General features: G+C 35.3%; 1 protein-coding gene and 1 non-coding gene across 3 annotated transcripts in view; both read right to left on the reverse strand.

Annotated features, from left to right (window-relative positions):
* CERT1 (ceramide transporter 1) overlaps positions 1 to 16,672 on the reverse strand; it is a 97,203-nt gene that overhangs the window by 54,059 nt on the left and 26,472 nt on the right. For both annotated transcript variants that reach the window (XM_029942451.1, XM_029942450.1), the window contains exon 3: positions 6,585 to 6,701. In XM_029942451.1, the coding sequence (XP_029798311.1) occupies positions 6,585 to 6,701 (117 nt within the window). The remainder of the gene's footprint in view (positions 1 to 6,584; positions 6,702 to 16,672) is intronic.
* On the reverse strand, positions 15,195 to 15,384 carry LOC115295129. The gene has a single exon (XR_003910352.1). It is a non-coding gene; the product is annotated as a U2 spliceosomal RNA (small nuclear RNA).

Raw genomic sequence — 16,672 nt, forward strand, 5'->3', positions numbered from 1 at the left:
TGCTTTACTGACTGAGCCACTCAGGTGCCAACTATTTTTGTTTTTAATTTAACTGTGTAAACTTTTCTTACTGATTTGCAGGGCTTTCCCTGTCTTTTTAACATAAAATGCTGTCAAGCTAGATCTCAACCAGCTACACAGTTAATGTGATTATCTACCTAAATATCTTCATTTTTCACTGATGTAAAATCCTGAGTCCTCTTTTACCATCTTGGTAAAACTTAAACACCTTCCACAAATAAAAGAGCATGGCTGAAAATTGTAAGCTAATGATATTCCCTCTTTTCTACATGATACACTTTACTGAATATTTAGACATCATATGGAGGCACAAACTGCATTATGTCAGCTCAGGTGAATTCAGCTTTCAAAAATTCTAGGTAACAAAACCTTACACGTTATTTTGAAAGTTCTTGACAAGTTATTTAGTCCAGAACATTAAGAGTATTAAAGAGGGTTAGTATTTTGTTTTCCTCAATTTCACCTCAAACCTCAAAAGTGCTGGCTAGTAGAATCAACGTTCAGGTGTTTAATGAGAAAAAACATCCAGAGACATAAGGAACTTTATTTGCTCGTTCTTTGTAATTCAGTTGTGATCCCAACTACTTGGATTTTGCTACAGCTAATATAAGAAAATGACAGACTTCAGACTACTTCAGCAGCTGCTAAATTTGCACTTCTCTCAAAAATTAAAACTCTTGAATGTAAAAGAAAACTAAATGTGATTCCATCTGTTTTCCTCCATCACTATGGTATGATGCAAATAGGTAAATGGAGAACTAGAAACCCACCAATCTCATGAAATTACTTATATAAAGAATATACCAGGAGTGCCTTACTGGCTCAATCAGAAAAGTGTGCAATTCTTGATCTTGGGGTCATGAGTTCAAGCCCCATATTGGGTGGAGAGATTACTTAAATAAATAAAAACAAAATTAAACTAAACATAGTTAAAAATTTGTATTTGCATTCTTAAATCTTTGCCCCGTAGGTCAAATTCAAAATGCAAAACTAAGCTTATGGTAGTCATTTATAAAGCAGACAAGAATAGAATCTCCAGTATGTTAAGAACTTTTTCCAATATTATAGTTCATTAAATATGGCAGAGATAATGACTTTACATGACCTTGATATTTAAGAAGTGCTAAGAACAGGTATATTCTGTCATCTAGCTATTTTTAAAAAGTTTCCTAATAAGCTTATGTCAAATTTAAGACAAAAGAAAGTGAAATTCAAATAAGGAGAAACTGTTCCTAAAGATAGAGAAAAAGCACCAAAATCAAGCTGACCATGAAACAACATAGGAAAAACTAATTATGCCAAATAGCAATACAGTTCTTAAGAGATGTTTAAAGTGAGTCTTGAAATCATTTAGGTGGCTCAACCAGGAGCATATTTTGGTAAAAAACTTTTTTCATACTCCATCTCATTTCAAGTCAAATGTGTTAAGTTCTTTTCAAAAAGTGTTTTCCACCTAATTTCCTCAGAAATCCCTAAACATCTCAGGCTAAGAATAAACCTGAAAGTATTCAACAAAACTTCAGATATGAATAAGTGGGCCTTCACAAAGGGATAGGAATAAATCTAAATTATGAACAACTGCCTACATGATGATTCTCACTACAGAAAATAAACATCTGTATAATAATTACCATTTGGATTCTTCCTGCCTAACTGTATATCTTTCTATGACTCCTCATGTCTTGGTTAATTTCCAAAATGTTGGGAAAGTCTGTGTGGCCCCTGATCACCAACATTTCAGAGCTATTAAGGTTTCCCCTTGGGGAAAGAAAACAATGTCAGGATTACCACAAACTCTATCCAAGCCAAAAAGATAACTTTTTCAATATGATTCTTAAATCTGCTAGTGCCAGGAGAGGCTTCCTGATAGTTTTTTTGAGGGGTGGGGTGTTAGGGTGGGGCAGTGTATTCCTTCATGATTAGAAACTGTTTAGTTAAAATCACATTGCAATTGTAGAAGATCCTAGGAATAATCCTAGGATTCTTTTAGATAATAGCATCAACAGATAGTTTATCATACTTCCTTGAGATGCAAATTATGCAGAAAATGCTCAGTGTTCCTTTGGTAAAAGACAATCCTTGTTAGAAAAATGTTTAATCCAAATAAAAACACCTTAACTTTACATACATACAGCTTTTAGTCTTCAAATAATTTTCATGAACACCATCTCACTGGACCTCAAGACAACATAAGAGATGGCCAAGAGATTAAAAAACTACCAAAAAAAAACCCTTGTCTTTAAAACACATTTATTTAGTAGAGTCTCAAATCTTACGGAGAAATGCAGAATATGAATGGACTCCACACAATACAGCTAGCACACTATTTCAAAATAAAATTACTGATCTAGTATACATATGTCCCTTGGTATATTTTAAATCGAAATAGATTCTTTGAATATAAGAATGACCTCAGGAATACCTTTCTTCCACAGGGACTACTGTCAAATGTCACACCGAATTATGCAACTTCCAATATAATGAGAGCATTTAAATCGCAGAATCATCTTTCTTAAATTTTTCTTCTAGTGAGCAAGTTATTTTGGAATGAATACCAAGGAGAACAGTACCACAGCAGATAGAGACTACAGAACCTACTGGATTTCAGTCAGCAATCATTCTAAGACCAATCATGAAGACTGAAGGAAAAGCAACTTCAAAAATCACAAATTAAATTTGTCTTACAATACTGTAAATTATTTCAACTGGAAAATTTATATGCCCAATGTTTGCTGATTCATACAAAGTTGTGTATCTGAGTCTTTAGGGGAGCTTATGGTCTAAAATAAACACTGGAGATATGAAGAACAATATACAAACTACAGGAATACTGTGATTCAAGAAGCCCCATGATTTAAGTCAACAAAATATATTTCACAGAAATACATACTTATAGGACGGCAAATGTGCTTGTTGGCCAAAAACTGATGCTCAGGTCAGATAGACCTGGATCTGAATGCTGGCTCCTTCACTGATTAGCCATTTGACCTTGGACAAGTTACTTATTTTGTCTCAATTTCTTAATAAAAACAGGATAAGAATCCTATAAAACTATAAGAGTAAATGAGATAAAGTGTATAACGTATATCACCATATCGGACACACACTAATCCTCAAAACTCTTAGTTATCTCCACCACCACACTGTTACTGCTGAAGAAGTCCTGTAAGATAGAACTTTTGGCGTCTGTGAGACTATGTGCGTGTGAAATAGACTGATACACAGTTATTATACTGAGTAAAAGGCTGCCTGGGAAGGCAAGAACAGAAACCTCCAACTTTTTCCAGATATTAAAAACCACTAAAACCTGTTAGGAAAGCCCTAACGAAGGCCCAATAGCAACAAAAGGCAATGAAGGCCATCTAATGACATCAGAAGAGAAAAAGGCCCACTTTCCCAAGTGTCCTGTGTCCTCACAAGGGCAGGTGGTGAAATGAGGAATTAACTGTAAATTGAACTGTATGAGCAGGAATGATGGGAACTCATCAATGTGAAGTGTGATACCCTTGGTTTATCATGATTGGGTTATTTTGTTTGCTTGATCATTTTTGTTTTGTTTTTGCAGGGGTGGGAAGGGTGATTGGAAGGGGAAAGGACATATACAGCATACAGTCATCTTTCCTCCACTAAGTAATTTATCAAGGCTACACAGTTATTAAGTAGTATAATCAGTAGTGCCAAGACTCAATCCCATATTTGTCAGAGCCCAGAATCCACTCAAACAGTAACCAAGATAATATAATGCTCTTTTTGAGAGCCCAAGGGCAGAAAGATGAATTCATATTTGTCTTGTACATATATGGCAGTAGAACTGAAATGATACAATCTAATCTGCAGGAGGTGAGCTTATGAGAATGATTCCCAAATGCTCAGTCTACCAATGGATTTGAGTGAAAGCAGAAGCAACATAAAATTGAATCCTAAGAATCCAAGAACTAAAATGTAGTCAAGTCTTACGCAAGTTACTTAAATTTAATCTAAACCTCCATCTCCTCTACTGTAACACCCTTCCCTCACCTATCAGGAGAGCACGGAGAAAATAAAGCACATGAAATACTAATGCAATCATTAGTACTTGGGTGATCCTCAGTAAGTAGTAGCTTCTATCATTATCAACGTGCTTTAACAATTTGATATTAATTTTGAGCATCAACAATGCATGCTTAAATAGTAAAATTACTAAATTTAGGTTCCAATATTTAATATTTTTTTAGTAATACTGAAGAATGAATTAAGAAATATATCCTCACTACCTCCCTATTGCTGGTCTATAGAAAAAACAACCACCAAAAAACCCCAAAAAACTTTGCTGTTATGTTTGGAGAAATCATTTGAATTTTTTCCCTCATAAATATTAGTTTAATAACCCAAATAATTTATTTTTGGAATTCATATTCAATTTAAATTTTCACTGATGTGTTGCTTAGTTGGCACGTGTCACATATTTTACATTAAAAAAATCAAGTAATTTTTTTTGAGCAAAAGAATATGAGTAAGGGAATGGCAGAGGGAAAGGGAGAGGGAGAGAGAGAATCTTAAACAGGCACCACACCCAGAGTGGAGCCTGACAGGGACTTGATCTCACGACTCTGACTGAGGCCAGGACCTGGGCTGAAATCAAGAGTAGGATGATGTTAAATGACTGAGTCACCTACGCTCCCCTAAACTTAAATAATTAATAGTAATAATTAACAGTGATTTCTCCTTGTCTGTGAATAAACTATTTTTAGAAATCAGGAAGAAAAAGTCTGTATAATATATCTGAAATCTTACCGCTGAATCTTTTCTAAAACTTAAAATGCACCAAAAATCTATTATCTCAGCTTAAGTCACACTGCTCTAAAACTCAGATATTAAACCTATTCACTGTTCAATGATGCAAAGAAATCAATGATATGGAAGAAATATATGATTTGTACATCCTCCCTCACTCAAGGAGAAAATACAAAATAGGAACCTGCAAAGAATTCAGGTTCAGCTTTACTAAGAAAAACAAGCAAAATAAAATATGCTTAAAACAGAAAAAACATTCCTGTAATTTAAATCAACTGATTAAGCTTTTAAAAGTCATCTCAGTTAAAAATATAGAAATTAGTTCTACTTACTGACATCTTTAATCATTAGTAAGAGGGTTGTCCCTGATTAAATACAGAAAATAGAGTACTTTCTTTAGATGTACATTTAGCAACTCTCACTGAATGCAGAATCCTTCATCCAAAAACAAGAGGTATAATTTAGTATATTCGTTGTCACTCTAAAGCCCTTTCTTTTTCTGCTGTCATAAATGAGAAAATGTATCAGTAATTCTGGTAAGTAATCTTACATATATCATCTCATGTATTACTTATACACACTGAGAAGAGGTAAATTATCATGCCAAAAGTAACATATGTCATATACAGCAGAGGATGTAGTGTCTGAACTGAGATCAGCCTGGATCTGAAGCATTCAGATTCTGGAATTTTTTAGCTCATCTTTTATAATAGAAAACTGTTAACCATTTTTTCAATTTTTACACTCTTTTCTGATAACCAACATTCACACAATTTAAAGATTTTATTTGTAAATGATCTCTATGCCTAACTTGGGGCTTGAACCCACAACATCGAGATCAAGAGTAGCGGGTTCTTCGGCCTGAGCTAGCCAGGCACCTCAACATTTACAACATTTTAAACCAGTATAATACTAAAGCTAAAACAGAGAGGAAAGAAATGGGGATTACAGCCCATTTTCTTTATGCCAGGAAAGACTCATAATCAATAATCAAGAAATAAAAGCTAATGCATAATCCATACGAAAAAGAATGCCTGCGGTCCTCTTAAGTCACACTCAGGAATGGCACTATGAATTTATACCTTTCCCTATTCCTTGTTTTATCATAATATACTAAATTCGCTAATGATGCAGATTTATTAATATCTACTTAGTCTACTTACTAATTATTCACAGCTTTAAGTTACAATGTGGCTTATATACATTTACATAAGAAAGGCTTTCTAAAGGTTTATTATTAGATGGCTTCCTATTTACAAAATTAAATGATTTACAAATATATATATATACATATACATATATAAAGTTACCCAAATGGCTATGGGTTATAACAAAAATTTCTAAATATTAGGGTTTTATATCCAATATTATTTCAAAAATCTTTTTATCCATAACATACAAGAGGCATTTACTATGACGCAAATCTTAGGTATAAAAATCAAGATATATTTTATTTTAAAAAGGGCATATTTTGTTTTAACTAACAAAAACATTTGTTGGAGCACCTCTCAACTTGTTAGATGGGGTGCTACGCAACTCATGAACTGTTTAATGAAGCCAATTAGATTTTCAAAAAATAAATAAAAATATTTGTCATAGCAAACTGCCTCAGAGCAACTCAAGTATTAGGAATAAAATTAGTTCAAAAAATTACATCTGTATTGCTTTAATCTTTTCCACTCAAGTAATGTTCAACTTTTGAATAACACATGCTACATCTCCAAACTTTTTAAAAGAGTTACTTCCAGTCTCGCTTAATCTCATGGGTGGATAAACATTGGAGATCCTACCTTGTGCTGTTCGATGGCATCTATCCATTGTTGTCTGTGGTCTGGATCCTGAGCACGAAGATACCAAACGCTATCATTTACACTAATATCAAATCGACATTCATCAAAATCATGAGGCTGTAGAGAAAACAGAAAATAAGAAGCAAAGCTAATTATATTCTTAGAAGTGTTACACCCTATAGCAAAAACATGAACATATCCATTCTGGCTGTTGAAAGACTCCTGTTATTCTTTGGTTTCTACTCAAAGTAACTTTTTTGAAGATGTCTAAGATGAAGAGCACAACAAGAGAATAGTTACCAAAAACTAAGTTTCATTCTTTATTCCTACAAATGAGTTGATACATACATATATTTAAAAAAACAGAGCTAATATTTTACCAACTGCTTTCTGTTAACTTAACTAGTGGGAACGCCACCAAAAGCACACACACAAAAAGGCCAAGTTTTAGGGATGACATTTACTACTGCCTCTCTCATTCAAAAGCAAATGCTCATCTTGAATAGTTGTATTTCATTCAATTTGATGAAGTATTTTCACATTCTATGACAAAATAATGTTAATATTTCTTCCAAGTATTTCAAATTAACTTTTAGCTTTTTACATGTCTTTAACAGTAACCGCCAGGAGAGTTTCGAATGAAAAGTAAAAATAAAATAAATATTACATCAGACCTCTATTAGATAGTTAGAGGAAACTGCCTATATCAAAAAGTAAACATCTTGTGAAAATATCATTTATTTGGTTCAGTCTTTTACCTTCTTTAAAATGAATATTTTATATCCTTGACATTTGCCCAGTAAATGAATTCAAATATGACAGGACCCCATCACATACATCACCACTTCCACCAGAGTATTGAGAGTCAATCAATTTCTTCTCCTATGAACAATCTTATTCTTAGAGGGTAAAAAGTTCTCTCTGGCCAATGTAATAATAAACTTATTTGATAAACAGAATCTACATATTGTATCTCTAAGGCTTATTGTTTATTCTTTCCTCCCTTTAACAGTATCAATCTTTTATCACCTTATGTGTTTGTTTAGCAAAAATATTAACTCCACAATGTCCTTTAGATTATGAAACAGTTTCTCTTTTAAGATTAAGACAACAAATCATGGTTCTGACTGACTTAAGGATGTAAGTTAAATACTTTCTGAATCACAAAGTGTGAGACATCACAGTTCAGACTATGGTGGGAGGTAGAATATACTAGAAAGAAGAAAAAGAAAAAACAAGACAATGCATACCTGGTGCTTCAGTAATTAAGAATATAAAAACATAAAAAAAAAATCCTTAAACAACCATAAATACAATAATGACTAGAAATGTAATGAAATGCCAAATATTCAAGTCTTAAGAATGAAATCCAGTTTCTAAAAAAAGTTTCTTGGAGGAAGGGAAGAATATACACTATCTGAAGAACCAACCAGGTAAACAACTGATCAGGTCTACTGTTCTAAATAGACCAAAAGTTTCTTTCACTTCATAATAATTCTGTTTCCAGGTACCATTCCTCAAAATGTTTTACAGTATGTATTAGGCTTCACATCCTCATTAAAGCTTTAGAAAATAAAATACCTATTACTTCAAAAATCACTAGTTTCTCCATCATATGCTTTTCTTCCCTCTTTGACATCTTCAAAACTTCCTCACAATCTTCCAATGAGTACAATGCCACAATTAAATATTCCTGAAAAGAGAAACTCACTGCTAGGCTTCCTCTTTATATGAGTGACTCAATAAAATCTGAAATCAGTATTTAAAACTTGCCAAATTCTTAAATCTGCGAAGTATAACAATTATGATCTCTTCTCCTTGTTTCAAAGTATAGAAATGCAGAAAAATGTCACACTTTTAATAGGTAAGAGTTACAGAGATATGGAATAAAATGATAATCTAGAAGGTGGAATTAAAGAATTTGAAAACTTACTATGAGATGCTGTATCTCGATACCTATTCACAGAGGTGGTAGTTCAGAGAAAATGTAAACAGCCATTCTACTGTCAAAAATCTGACAGGTAGGTGGCAAAAAAGAGGGATGTGCCAATTGTCAAGTAATACAGAGTCTGTGAAAACAGAAGCCCTGAATTCCCAAAATGTGAAAAAGTGAGAGAAACTAAGTCTGCAGGGCAAAGAAAATGATGACTTCTTAAGAATATGTTTAAGAGAATATATTGAAGTCTAGGAGTGCCTGGGGGCTTCATCAGTTAAGTGTCTAACTTCAGCTCAGGTCATGACCACATGGGTTTCGAGTTTAAGCCCTGTGTCAGGCTCTGCACCAACAGCGCAGAGCCTGGAGCCTGCTTCAGATACTGTTTCCTCTCTGCCCCTCCCCTGCTCATGTTCTGTCTCTGTATCTGTCTGTCAAAAATAAACATTGAAAAAAATTTTTTAAGCGTGGCAGTTCCCCTGCCTCCCCCAATAAAAGAGAATAAATTGAAGTTTAAATAATCAAGCTCACATCTTGTCTCAACACACATACAACACTTCCCAACATATAATCAATAGATGCTTCATTTGAACACAATTGCAATTAACACAAGTGAGATTATCTCACTCTCCCCAAAACCAAACTGTGCCCTCACTGAGAATACATGCTATAGAAAAATGCCAACAACAGAAAGAAAAACATCAAGGAAAATGTAAGTGGATCTCATACTTTATCATGTCAGCATTCACTGTTAAGGACAGAAAATACAACAAAAGGTAAAAGAGCACTTATACCCCTTTCTTGGTTTATCTTAGTTCTTCGGGCTTCTATAACAAAAAACAAACAAACAAACAAACAAACAAAAACCCAACCACCATAAAGTGGGTAGCTTAAACAGAAATTTCTCACAGTTTTGGAAGCTGCAAGTCCAGATCAGTGCCAGCATGGTAGGGTGTTTGTCAGGGCCCTCTTGCTGGTTTGCAGATGGCTGCCTTCTAGCTGTGTCCTCATATGGAGAAGAGGGAGAGCTCTCAGATGCCAATATCATCATGTAGACTTCACTCTCATGACCTCATCTAAACCCAATTATCTCCCAAAGGCCCCACCTCTGATTACTATCACAATGAAAATTAGGGCTTCAACATACGGACTTTCGGAGGACAGATATTCAGTTCAAAGCATCCATTATCTACCAAAATAACCTTATATGAACAAGAGGCATAAATCCACAAAGAAAAAGAAAGAAAAGCTTTCAACAAAATTTGAAAGTGGAATGTGGTAACTGACTTGGTAGGCTTGAGAAAACTGAAAATTAAACATCTACAAAAAAAAAGAAGGGGTGCCTGGGTGGCTTAGTCGGTTAAGCACCTGACTTCAGCTCAGGTCATGATCTCATCGTTCGAGTTTGACCCCCACATCGGGCTCTGTGCTGACAGCTAAGAGCCTGGAGCCTCCTTCAGATTCTGTATCTCCCTCTTTCTCAGTCTGCCTCCCCAACTTCTGCGCGCTCGCTCTCTCTCTCTCTCTCTCTCTCTCTCAAAAATAAACATTAAAAAGAAAAAAATTTAAAAAAAAAAGAAAGAAGACAAAAGAATCAAGCCAGTTTGTATGCAAGGATGGAAAAGCAAGGGAACTGGAGGCATCAAGTAGCCATACAAATAAAGGCAAGGGTGGAGCTGAAAACAAAACTGATCAAGAGTCATTAAAAGGTGCAACTAGATCCCTGGAATCCCAAGCACTGGTGACTACTCACCTACCATTGTGCAGCATTAGAGGCCCCACCCTTACCCCTTAGAGAGATGATATCTAACAGGTTTAAGAAGTAGGAACAGTCCTACACAGCAGTGGATGTGGGGAAAGGAAAGGGAAAAAAAAGCAGATCAGAAAGTATTTATATTAAAGATCTTTCTCCTACTTGACTCCCAGAAACCTTGAACTTGCTCCCCCTCTATCCTCTTCTGCCTATAGGAAGAACCTTCCATGAGAGAATTAAGTAGTCCAGGAAAACTGGTATCTAAGGGTTTCACACCCAGGCACTTAATTGGTATGAAAGTTCTAAACCATGAAGATAAAGAAAAGTTTATCTTTTAAAACTGGTATATAAGCATCACCAAAATGAGGGAGTAACAACGAGAAGCAATTTGAGAAGCATCTGAAATCCATGAAAAGAAGAAGCAAAGGGATGCCCCAGAAGACAATAAGGAAAACGCCAGAAGCAGAGTATGGAAAAGACCCAAGAGTCTAGATTAGAGGAGTACAACAGTATGCTTTAGAAGATATTTCTCTGGTGCTAGCACAAGTAGAATAAATATTATTTTAAAGGTTAAGCTCAGTAGACAGTGTGTAAGAAGACTTAGAAATTCAAAGAAAGTCAACTAAAACTTTTTAATAAACTTTATATTGCTTATTTACTCATTGATAGACAATTGCTTCCACTTCTTGGTTATTTTGAATAAATGTGTTTTGAATATTCACATCTTTGCATGAACATATATTTTGACTTCTCCTGACCTAGAGTGGAATGCCTGACTTATAAAGTAGCTATACATTTAAGGAACTGCCAAAAATTGTACCATTTTACGTTCTCACCAGCAATCTAGCAAAGTCCAGTTAAGTCCTCATCCTTGCTTGGGTTTACTTCTGGACTCTGTTCTATGCCATTGATCTATTCCATTGATCTAAATGTCTATTCTTGGGGCACCTGGCTGGCTCAGTAGAGCATGCAACTCTTGATCTGGGGGTTTTAAGTTTGAGCGCCACGCTGGATGTAGAGATTACTTAAAAATAAAATCCTATTAGCACAAAAACAGACACTCAGATCAATGGAACAGGACCAGAGAACCCAGAAATGGACCCACAAATGTATGACCAACTGATCTTTAGCAAAGCAGGAAAGAACAGCCAATGGACTAAAGACAGTCTCTTCAGTAAATGGTGCTGGGAAAATTGGACAGTGACATGCAGTAAAATGAACCTGGACCACTTTCTTACCCCACACACAAAAATAAACTCAAAATGGATGAAAAGACCTAAATGTAAGACAAGAAGCTGTTAAAATCCTTGAGGAGAAAGCAGGCAAAAACCTCTTTGGCCTTAGCTATACCAACTCCTTACTCAACATGTCTCCAGGGGCAAGGGAAACAAAAGCAAAAATGAACTACTGGATCTCATCTAAATAAAAAGCTTCTGTACAGCAAAGGAAACAATGAGCAAAACTAAAAGGCAACCAGCAAATGGGAGAAGATATTTGCAAACGACATATCAGATAAAAGGATAGTATCCAAAATCTATAAAGAACTTCTCAAATTCAACACCAGAAAAATAAATAATCCAGTGAAGAAAAGGGCAAGAGATATGAATAGACACTTCTCCAAAGAAGACATCCATATGGCCAACCAATACATGAAAAAATGCTCAACATCACTCCTCATCAGGAAAATACAAATCAAAACCACAATGAGATAACACCTTACACCTATGAGAATGGCCAACATTAACAACACAGGCAACAACAGATGTTGGTGAGGATGCGGAGAAACAGGATTTCTTTTGCATTGCTAGTGGGAATGGAAACTGGTGCAGTCACTCTGGAAAACAGTTTGGAGGTTCCTCAAAAAAATTAAAAATATAACTACCCTCTGACCCAGCAATTGCACCATAGGTATTTTATCCAGGGGATACAGGTGTGCAGTTTCGAAGAGGCACATGCACCCCAATATTTATAGCAGTGCTATCAACCATAGCCAAAGTATGGAAAGAGCCCAAATGTCCATCGATGGATAAATGGATAAAGAAATGTGGTATATATACAAAATAGAGTGTCATTCGGCAATCAAAAAGAATGAAATCTTGCCATTTGCAACTACATGCATGGAACTAGAGGGTGTTATGCTAAGTGAAATTAGAGAAAGACAAGTATCATATGATTTCACTCAAATGAAGACTTTAAGATACAAAAAGATGAACATAAGGGAAGCAGAAATAATATAAAAACAGGGAGAGGGACAAAACATAAGAGACTCTTAAATATGGAGAACAAACAGAGGGTTACTGAATGGGTTGTGGGAAGGGGGATGGGCTAAATGGGTAAAAGGCATTAAGGAATCTACTCCTGAAATCACTGTTGCACTATATGCTAACTTGGATGTAAATTAAAAAAAAAAAAAGTCTATTCTTACTCTAAAACCACTAAATTATTGCTTCTCAATAGTCAGTCTTGAAATCATGTAGCGTATGTCTTCAAATTTTACTCCCCTTTTAAAACCTGTTTTGGCTAATCTAGGTAGTTTGCATTTAGAGTACCAGGTTGCAGGAATTCCTGCACATTTTTCTATAGATTAATATTGAAAAGTGTGACCTCTTAATATTGAGCCTTAAATTCATGGGCATTTTTCCAGTTATTCATGTCTTCTTTATCTCCATAATCTCATGTAGCCTGTATTATACAGGCACAATGCATAATGCTAGACTAACTCCTAAGTATTGTTATGTTACTGTACATGGAATTGTTTTTAAAATTTCATTGTTTACAGTATATAATAGATCTCATAATTGTATGTTAACCTTATATTCTATGATCTTGCAAGTGTTTGAATAATACAGCTAAAGAAATCTACAAAACTTTGGTGCCTTTGCAAATAGTTTTTCTTCTGCCTTTCTGACCTTTATGCCCTTTTAGATCTTCTTTCTTGCCATACTGAAATAACCAGGATGTCCAATACAATGTTAGAATCCTTTTCTTTTTTTCAATTTAAATGAATATTGGGATGGCGGCAAAAGCTTTTTGATCTACTGAAATTTGTTTTGAATTTTTGTCTTGAGTTTGTTAAAATGGTGAATTAGATCATTAGGGAAATACAAATCAAAATGACAATGAGATAGGGCTTCAAACCTGTCAGAATGACTAAAATCAGTAACTCAGGAAACACAATAGATGTTGAAGAGGATGCAGAGAAAGGGCAATGCTTTTGCACTGCTGGTGGTATGCAAACTGGTGCAGCTACTCTGGAAAACAGTATGGAGGTTCCTCAAAAAATTAAAAATAGGGGCACCTGGGTGGCTCAGTTGATGAAGCGTCCAACTGGATTTGGACTCAGGTCGTGATCTCATGGTATGTGAAACAGAGTCCTGCAGTGGGTTCCACACTGATGGCATGGAGCCTGCTTGGAATTCTCTATCCCTTTCCCACTTGTACTTTCTCTCTCTCAAAAAACAAAACAAAACAAAAAATTAAAAACAGAGCTACCCTATGACCCAGCAACTGCACTATTAGGTATCTATCTGAAGGATAAGAAAATCCTGATTCAAAGGGGCACATGCACCCCACTGTTTATAGCAGGTTTATCAACAAAAGGCAAATTATGGAGAGAGCCCAAATGTCCATCGACTGATGAATGGATTAATATGTATACAATCTTAGTCTGTGTGCATAATTTGTTCTGGGATCATGCTTGTTTATCAAAGTGAATTTCCCCATAAGCAATAATGGAAACTCATGATTTGTTCTACAACTCAAAAATACACACACAAAAATGACAATACTGTATTATAATACAAAATAAAGAAAATACAAAATATAAGGAGAAATAAAGAAATTAACCTTCACTTATATTTGAAAACCTTTGTGGGTGGTGTGAGGGAGAAAAGAGAGAGGAGGGTTACTGTATAGGACAACTTTCATGATCACTAATGGAATCATTGCTGTCTACTGCCTCAAAGGAACCTGTTTCTGCATGGGGGCCACTGTATATTCTCGCACAGATGTTGACTACACTACAGCATTAATATATTGTCATATACTGTATTTAATCTAACTGGCAATAAGGCAGCAGAGGAATGAATCTTTATCTGCAGGCAGCCTGACCTAGAATGAAGCAAAACATTCCTAAGCTTACAGTTGTATAAAAAATCACATGACTGTCCACAGGTGCTTTGAAGTGACAAAAACTACAGTAGGGCCAGTTATGGGCATCTTCCGACATTTTGAAAAATCACTGATTTCTGCCAAGAGAGAGAAAGAGAACCACTGGCTCAGTTGTGATTATGCAATATACAGAGTCACATACTACTCATATTGCAAGACAATGCTCACTTACCAAGTTAAAATTTATTAAAAATATTTGCTTGTCTTGCTGAACACTCGCAGAACAAGTTACTCAGAATCCAAGGTTTTACCGTAACAATGGAATAAAAAAATGAAATCTTGGCATTTGCAACAAAATGGATGGAACTAGAATTTATTATGCTAAGCAAAATAAGTCATCAGTGAAAGATAAATATCATAGGATTTCACTCATATGCAGAATTTAAGAAATAAACAGAGGGAAGGGAAGGAAAAATAAGATAAAAACAGGGAGACAAACCACAAGAGACTTAAAATACAGAGAACAAGCTGAGGGTTGCTGGAGGGGTGTTCAGTGAGAATAGGCTGAATGGGTGATAGGCATTAGGGAAGGCACTTGTTGGGATTGAGCACTGGGTGTTTTTTGTAAGTGATGAATCACTAGATTCTACTCCTGAAACCATAATTACAGTATCTGTTAACCAACTTGGATTTAAATAAAATTTTTAAAAATGGTGAATTACAATGGCTAATTTGCAACTTTAAATTAACCTCAAATTCCTGAGATAAAGTGCATCTGTTTGGTAATTATATATAATCCTTTTTTTTTGTCCCGAGGGGGTGCACCAAGCCTGGAGGCACTGCATTACAAGGTCGATATGTGGAGTGGATGGCATAACCTCCTCTTCTATCTCCCTACTCCAAAACTCCATGTACAATATTGTCCTTGGATAAAGGACATATCAGATATTAAACTGATAAGAACAGATACTACACATGATCTTAGCTGAAGTCTGACAAGTTATACATAATCCTTCTATTATGGATTTGCTAATATTTTATAAAAGAATATGGAATTTATGTCTACCATAGAGCTCTAATTTTCTTGTGATGTTTTCATCAGGTTTAGGTTTCAGTTATGCTAGCTACACAAGTGTTGGGAAGAGTTTGTATAAGATTGGAATTATTTCTCTGGAAGTTATTAACATACCAGGGAAATCATGTGGGCAGGTTCTCTTGGTGGGGAATTATTAACTTCAGGTTTTTACATCTTGGCTTATTCAGATTTTCTGTATCTCAAAATCACTAAAAAGGGAAAAAATAATCCCATAATTACTGATATATATTCACTTTTCTGATGCTCTTCATTAGTTCCTAAAGATCTGTTTGCCTCTGGTGTATTTCTCTTCAGCCAGAAGAAGTTCCCTTAGCCTCTCTTGTAGTACAGGTCATCTGCCCACAAGTTTTCCTTTATCTAAAGGTATCTTTATTTCACTTCATTTTAAAGAATATCTTCATTGAATCCATTATAAGGTGTCTCTAGCCTCCATGATCTCTAAGGAGCAGTGTACTACAGTTTGAATCTCCCCATTTAGGTGTCATTTTTCTCCAGCTACATTCATGATTTTTTATCTTTGGTCTTCAGCAGTTTAATTATGATGTGTTAGGTTTCAATGTCCTATTGTTTGTTGAGTTTCTTAAATATATAAACTTAAGTTAAGAATGACTTCTTGGGGGCACCTGGGTAGCTCAGTCAGTTAAGCATTCGACTTTGGCTCAGGTCATGATCTCATGGCTTGTGAATTCAAGCCCCATGTCAGGCCCTGTACTGCCAGCTCAGAGCCTGGAGCCTGCTTTGGTTTCTGTGTCTCCCTCTCTCTCCACTCCTACTCCCACCCTCTCGAAAATGAATATACATTTAAAAAAATGCCTTTTTTGATCTATATTCAAAATCCTGATTATTTTCTGTCATCTTTACTATAAGTCCCAGAGAGTGAATGATTTCTATTTCAGATATCATTCTTCATAGTTCTAAAATTCCCACTGGTTCTTTAGTATATTTTCTTTTTCTCTGCTGAAATGGCTCACCTTTTCATTCATTACAAGCCTATTTTCTTTTACCTCGCACAATTACACAACCTGCCAGATAATTCTAACATCTTGCTCATCTTGAATTTGGCATTGGTTCCTGTCTTTTCCCTTGAGAATCAGTTGTAATTTCCTGGTTCTTTGTACGTTGAGTAATTTTGAGTTGACCTTGAGCACTGTGAATGTTAGGTTGTGAACTATGGATTGTTACATTCTGAAAAATTC

The sequence above is a fragment of the Suricata suricatta genome, chromosome 6, assembly GCF_006229205.1.
Source record: "Suricata suricatta isolate VVHF042 chromosome 6, meerkat_22Aug2017_6uvM2_HiC, whole genome shotgun sequence".
NCBI lineage: Eukaryota > Metazoa > Chordata > Mammalia > Carnivora > Herpestidae > Suricata > Suricata suricatta.